This window comes from Hordeum vulgare, chromosome 4H (assembly GCF_904849725.1).
Source record: "Hordeum vulgare subsp. vulgare chromosome 4H, MorexV3_pseudomolecules_assembly, whole genome shotgun sequence".
Lineage (NCBI taxonomy): Eukaryota > Viridiplantae > Streptophyta > Magnoliopsida > Poales > Poaceae > Hordeum > Hordeum vulgare.
This window is the reverse complement of record NC_058521.1, coordinates 417,665,920-417,673,274: the sequence shown is the minus strand read 5'-3', so window position 1 is coordinate 417,673,274 and position 7,355 is coordinate 417,665,920. Positions and strand designations below refer to the sequence as shown.

Here is a 7,355-nt window from a genome sequence, read left to right as displayed (position 1 = left end):
CTTTCTTCGGGAGAGAAGCCTCTAGCGGAAACTATGCCCCTCGGGTCTTGACAAATCATATTACAAAAACAATAAGAATATTTCTGCCATTTCTCGTGTGTTATTTTATTTTATATTTATATTATCTAACTATCGCTATTTAATACTTGCAAGTAACTAGTTCAAGGGGCTTGACAACCCTCTTGCCCGTGTTGGGTGCAAGTGTTTGCTCTTTTGTGTGTAGGTCTTGATGAAAAGAATTTGTGTGGTTCTCCTATTCGTTCGATAATCTCGGTTCTCACTAAGGCAAATACTTATCTATATTCTGTTGCATCTCCTCTCCTCTTCAGGGAAAAATCAAACACAGTTTACAAGTAGCAGTGCCTGGCCCGGATGAGTTCACCACAGTGTTTTTAAGGAGTACTGGGAGATTTTCAAACCGGAGATCCTCATGGTCATCAAACGATATTTAAATCTCCAAGTATTCAACTTTCATTTGCTCAATTCCACCAACATTGGTCTCATCCCAAAGAAAGACGGAGTCGAAGATATCTTGGACTTCAAGACAATTAGCCTCATCCATGATATTGCTAAAATCATTGCCAAAATGTTGGCCTCACGCCTGCCCCCCACATTAAGAGCCATCTTGCCTCCTCCTGTGAGAGTGTGTTCATCAAGAAAAGAAGTATCCATGGTAACTTTTTGTATGCCACGAACCTAGCTAGGTGGTTGTGTGGCAATAAAACTCCAAGATTTCTCTTCAAGATTGACATCAAGAATGATTTCGATTCGGCGAGATAGATGGGATTTCCTCATGCATAGGCTGTGCCACAGTGGCTTCCCTAGTCGATTGAGATATTGGGTTCCATCCCTGCTCTCCTCGTACTCTTTTTAGGTGTTGCTAGGTGGTATTATTGTGGATCTTATCAAGCATGGCACGGGATGTGGTAGGGGGAGGGCTTGCCCCCTCCTTTTTCCCCTTGCCCTATGATGTATGCTCCTCTATATGCTAATGATGTGGCGATCTTCGTTGCCTTGATCAAGGAGGAGATTCAGTTCCCGGTGAGCACCCTTCGCTCGTTCAACGAGGTCACTCGCGTAGTTACAAGCCATCAAAAGAGTAGAGTCACACTAATACGATGTGGATGTGTTGAGCTTAAGGACGTCTTGTGGGTGTTCCCTACCAATAGAGCAGCCTTCCTAATGCAGTACATGGGGTTGCCGCTTTTGATGACTCATCTTAAAGTTGTCCACTTTCAACACCTCAAAGACAAAATCCATTGCTAAACTCACTCCTTCGCTTGGGAAGCTTCCTGCATGTTGGCCATGTTGTTTTGATTGAGATGGTCCTCACCACAATTTCCACATATTACATGACCGCACTCGAGCTTCCTGGCAAGGTCCGGAAGTATATTGACAAGCTCCGTCATTTTTTCTTATGTGCGGGTTGTGAGAAGGTTTCTGACAGCAAATCCGTAGTAAACTGGGAACAAGTGTGCAAGCCAAAACCTCTCGGTGGCTTGGGGATTCTCAATCTATAAAAGTTCTCTTTGGCCCTCAAATTGTGGTGGCTTTGGTTTGCTTGGCCGAGCCGACCAAATCTAGGGTTGGTCATGGGTCATCTTGCTATGAGCGAAACAATGACATTTTTGCTGCCGCCACGACCATCTATATTGGCAATGACACACGACCCTTCTTGGGGAGTCCTAGAGACATTGCTCCAAAGATATCTGAGTGCTCCAAAATAAAAACTCACAGGTTCAAAAGTTTATGCAAAACGATTTTTGGGTGACACAAACTAAAACTCATCAGGGAGACATTCAACATTTTTTTTCTGCCTTTGGGAAAAGCTGCTCCGTCCAGCTCACTATTGATGTGCGAGATAGGATTTTTTGAAAGTTCACCATGGACAAAAATTACTCCACATCATTGGCCTACAAGCTACAATTTGATTGATGTGTGACATAGGATTTTTTGAAAGTTCACCATGGACAAAAATTACTCCACATCATTGGCCTACAAGCTACAATTTGATTGATGTGTGACATAGGATTTTTTGAAAGTTCACCATGGACAAAAATTACTCCACATCATTGGCCTACAAGCTACAATTTGAGGGACACACGAGATCGGCTATGCACACGGTTATTTGGAAATCTCTGGCGCCCCATAGTGTAAGCTCTTTGCTTGACACATGATGCATAAGAGAATTTGAACTCCAAATAGGCTTGATCATTGTGGCTGGACCAACTGCGGTTTCTGCCCTCTATGTAAGAAAACTCAGGAATCGTCGACGCTTCTTGTTTGCCACTACCGCTTCCTAGTGAGGTTTTGGTGTGGCATCGTGGCTTGGCTCACTCTCCATGATGTCAACCACCGTGATTGGAAGGCGGCCACAAGTGTCAAAGGTTGGTGGACGGGGATCGATGAAGCTAGATCTCACTCGAGGAAAGTCATGACTTCCATGTTTATGCTAGTGAAAAAGTCAAAACCACGGTCTCCTGCAACACCGCAACAATATCTGGCGCACTGGTGCTTCTGGTGTTACTGATGTACTAAACTCACCTTGCATATTTTAAATGTTCAAAAACATCTGAAATGTTTTTAGCACATTGACTACATTAATGTAGGTTGTCACAAAATTTCCAATCAAAATTCTAAACATAGCTCGGAAACAAAAATGGCAAATTCAATAATAAGTGGTACATTACATAAATTAAGCTTTAGATTTGACACATTATCAGATTGATGATAAAATTTTCATTTTTTGTATCTCAAAAAATGTTTCAAAGTTTGATATAAATTTTTATGACAACGTGCATTCATGTTGCGTCAATGTGCTAGATTTTTTTAAAATGTTTAAAAAATGTTCTACGGTATCCGGTGCATCGGTAGCATCATAAATGTGGTGCACCAAATACATTCCCACACCGCGGCCCACTTTTCGGACATTATGCGTAATATTAAAGTGGAAGTGAGCTTGTGGACGATCGCGAAGCTAAGCATTTGGACCGGGAGAGTGATGACTCTTGTATTGAACCCATTCTTGGGTTCGTTGTTTTGTACTTCTCCCCTTAATTAATGAAAATGATAAGTATTTCCCCTATTTTGAAATATAAGTTTTTTTAAGATTTTACTAAAAACTACTACCTCCGTCCCAAAATAAGTGACTCAAAACTGATTTAAATTTACACTAACTTTAATATAAAGGTGAGTCATTTTTAAGTCACTTATTTTAGAACGGAGGGATTACATACGAAGTAAAATGAATGAATTTACACATTAAAATACGTCTATATATATCCTTGTATAGTTCGCTCATAAAACCTTTAAAAAGACTAATATTTAGAAATGAAGGGAGTATTTTGCATGGTTTCAAAGAAAATACCCGGTGTTGTCCAACAAATCGGCGGAGGATGCACACTTCCCTGTCACCCATCAGTTCCGTCCTCGTCCCGTTGATGTAACGAACTAACGAACGAATGAGACCACGTTTCCATTGTCTATGGATACGGAGTTTCTCCGCCTTTTACCAATTCAACAAATCAAACGGTGCTCCCCCGCAGGACTAGGACACAGAAAAAAATACCGACGTCGCAGCTGACAGAAAAAAATCGTGGATGGAAACCGACGTTCGCTCGCGAGTGGTGCGCTCAGCTAGGTCGGCCCAGCCACGACAATCGCGCGCGAATACCTTTTCCCAGGCGATGCCTTTTCACAATCTCGTTTTTTTGCTTTTCAGAAAAGAACGGAAATGCAGTGTGAAAATACGGAAACCATCGTGGCTCCCCTCTCGAATACCCGTACGACGGCAGGCCCCGCCGCGCAGCCGCATCATGCAAGTGTGTGTTAGTGACTGTAACTGGAGTAACTCGTCATCTGATCATGCGCGTTTAGTGCTGGAATTTTAAAGCATATCTGCTGGGCATGCACTTGGATTCATGATTCATCAGATGAGCTTCGGCTTGCTGCTACGCTCTCTGTGATGAGAATTATGCCGTCTTTTGCCTTGTTTATAAAATAAATAAATTATGCCGAGTGTGAAGTGTGAACACGAGGGAAGAGTTGATACGAGGACAACAAGTGTAATGCATCGGGGATGCAGATCACATCTGGGAACTGTTGGCGCTGATGTAACAGCACCGCTCGTACTGAATTTTTCTGGTATAAACCATCCATGTCGGCATAAACAAATCTATCGACCCAGCGCGGTCGCCGTCATCCTAATGATGGCAAACTACTGCGACGGCAAAGAAAAATTTCTCGTCACTTGGAATTCAAGTGCGCGAGGATCACAATTAGCGGCGAGAAATGGGCGGAATGGTATGCTCCTACTGTAGTACTCGTACGTACGAATTTAACCATGACTTGACGTCGGAGCATTGCTTTTATTACCACTTCTAGAAAATAGTAGTACTACAATTCCTATCAACAGTTCACTTCATATGCTTCCTCCTTTTATACTGTACTAGTACTATGGAGTATAGTACATACTACCAGGGATATAGTAATAATTACTCGAAAAGAATGAGTAAAATTAAACGGAACATGGCATGATTAACGGCGGCACAGCTAACACTAGATCATCTGCTTCTGCTACATTTCTTTTTTATCTCTTTACCCTTGTAGTAATAATAATTAAATTAACACAGGAGAGAAGACGGCCCAGAACTGGAGCAGAAGGGGCCGGGAGGAACAGGCATCTTCCCTTGACGATCACGATCACGATCACGTGCAGGGTAAATTAGTCTTGTTTTAATCCTGCCTCCGTCCCAGGTCCTTCTTCTAATCCGTTTCTGTCCGCTGGATCTGCTGACATGCGTTCCCGGAGCCAGGCCCCGCGCGGCACCGTCGCATGCAGCTGTGGATTTCCATGCCACCGTATTGACTTTTCACACGAACTGCGGCTGCGTGTACCACAAGTCGTCCATGCTCCAGATGCTGTCGACGTCGAAGCTGCCCATGTCCAAGTCGGCGACGCCCAGCTCGGGGAACCCCAGGCTCGGCAGTGGCTCGGACGTCCACGCTCCAGCCAGCTGGGACTGCTGCTGCTGGATCAGCTGGTCCGTGTCGCACATGGCGGCGGCGGCGGCGGCGGCGCTGGAGGCGTCGCAGGCGGTGGTGAACCACTCGGCACCGTCAGCCGCTGCAGGCCAGCCGGGCTGGGCGCCGGCGCCAGAGTCCGTGGTGGACGGCGAGGAAGAGCCGGCGGTGCCGGTAGTAGTGCTGGACAGCTCCGCGACCGAGGAGGTGATGGGAGCGGCCAACTCCGCTGGCCAGCACGCGTCGACAGGGAGTTCCGGTGAGTCGTAGAGAGCGTCGTGGTGCTGCTGCCACGACAAGGGCGTGTGAGCGGCGGCGGCGTCGGAGGCGGCCTGGATGCGCTCGACGAGGCGGGGCATCCAGAGGTAGCGCATCACGTCCTTGAACTGCTGGCTGTTGACGTCGCACTTGAGCTGCTTGGCGTGCTTCTGCACGCGCGTGCGCCAGTAGTTCTTGATCTCGTTGTCGGTGCGGCCCGGGAGGTGCTGCGCGATCTTGGACCAGCGGTTGCCCCACCGCGAGTGCAGCTCGAGGATGAGCAGCTGCTCCTGCGGAGTGATGCTGCCGCGCCGGAGGTCGGGGCGGAGGTAGTTGAGCCACCTCAGCCGGCAGCTCTTGCCGGTGCGCTTCAGACCTGGCAGGAGGAAAGGAAGGCAAGATTAATCACATGGAACCAATGGATCGGAACATCACATCAGTCATCAGTGCTGTGCTACTAATAAATTCGCCAACTTGCTGCGGATGCGATGCGATGCGATGCGAGCATGTATGTGACAAGACGGATGATGTAATGGAGGAGAGATTAATTAGTAAATATCCCCATGGCTAGCTGGGAATAATGCGAACCACTAAAAATTCCTCCCTCTCTCTCTCTCACTCTCATTCACTATAGCTTCATGCTAGCTGGGTGGCTGCTAGACAAATCAGGCAGTAGGTTCGTAGCTATCTGTTTCCATATATTAGCATGGTGATGCAAAGCGACAGGTTTGTTGCTTCCCCCTCCGTCCTGAATACTACTGCTCGTAGTACGTAGTAATAATATCTAATTCTCCGAGCTCGCACGTCTCGCGCGCGGAAACAAAATGATGCAGGCAACCAATCAAAGCACTTGAAACTTGAAAGAGCAGCAGCATGCATGCGTGGATTATTGTGCTGCTATGCAATCGATTTATCCTAGTACCTGCTGATCGGGCGAGCGAGTTCCAGCGGCCCTCGCCGTGCGCGGCGATGTAGTTGACGAGCAGGATGTCCTCCTCCACCGTCCACGGCCCGCGGCGGAGGTCGCCGGCCATCACCTCCTCCTCGCTGCTCGAGTCCCTCTCGTGCGCCATATCCATGAGTTCTAATCGTCCGCCTCCCCGCCTCCTGCAGATGAAGCTAGCGACGCCAAGAAGATTTTGGTTTGGTTTGGTTTGCTTGAGAATTGAGATGGAGGCGGAGTGCTGCTGTGCGGAGAAGAGAAGACAAGAGAAGAGAAGAGTATGCGGTGCGTGTGATGGATTGGGCGGGAGAGGAATGGGCAGGCTTTATATAGACGGCCAAGGAAGGAAGGAAGCAGGAGGTGGGGGAGCTTGGGAAGAAGCATGTGGGGGAGCACGCCGCAAATACGGAGGTTAGTTTAGGCCTGCCTTATTCTATGCTTCAAAGCCAAAAGTTTAGGATACAGTCGTGCTTTATTAGGGATGAGGGCGTGGTGGGATATTTACCGGGCTAATTGCCCACGCAGCTAATCTCAATCGGCTCGCGTACACGGATTTGAAGTCCTGGGAGTTTGACTAATTGACTCGCCTACATTTGTGCTTGCTACGAGTAGTATCTCACTCGCACTCGCTGCCGCAGAGTTCCTCCCCACGATGGCCACGCGCTCCCGCTGTGGACCTCTTCCCTTCTCTTCCCTTCGCTTTTGGGTGACAGCCAGGGTGATCTCGTTTTTCAGAGACACGAGTGGACAGCTCTGCTTCCTGTGTGTAAAACTAGAAAGGGAATACTACTGCCGATTCCACCGCAGAAATTTCGCCTTTGTTTTCTCTGTTCTCCGACAAGAGGGTAAATATTGAAGGTTTGGGACCTAATTAAACTGTCTCTGTATCAATTGTGGAACAAAGGAACAAGCCCGCACGAACTCTCTCAAATTTGTACATAATAATCCCAAATTCCGGAAAACATGAAGAATTTTGACTCCAACATGGACCTCACGAATAGTACTGCCTTCATGTTTATATACAAGGCCATTTCGTTTTTCTGTCAAGCTTTGACTTGTAATTTTGGCCAACAAAATATGGATATAGTTCATAAAAAATAGATTATTGAAAAGTTCTTTCAAATGTGCATCT

The 7,355-nt window shown here is 46.9% G+C and overlaps 1 protein-coding gene across 1 annotated transcript; it reads right to left on the bottom strand.

The window, feature by feature from the left end:
• Window positions 1–4,335: 4,335 nt before the first annotated feature.
• Window positions 4,336–6,610, bottom strand: LOC123448790 (transcription factor MYB2-like). The gene is made up of 2 exons (XM_045125798.1): window positions 6,203–6,610; window positions 4,336–5,656 (listed from the first exon to the last, which is right to left on the bottom strand). Exons 1-2 carry the CDS (start codon window positions 6,357–6,359, stop codon window positions 4,872–4,874), a joined length of 942 nt encoding a protein of 313 aa, XP_044981733.1. The 5' UTR covers window positions 6,360–6,610; the 3' UTR covers window positions 4,336–4,871.
• Between the last annotated feature and the right edge of the window lie 745 nt (window positions 6,611–7,355).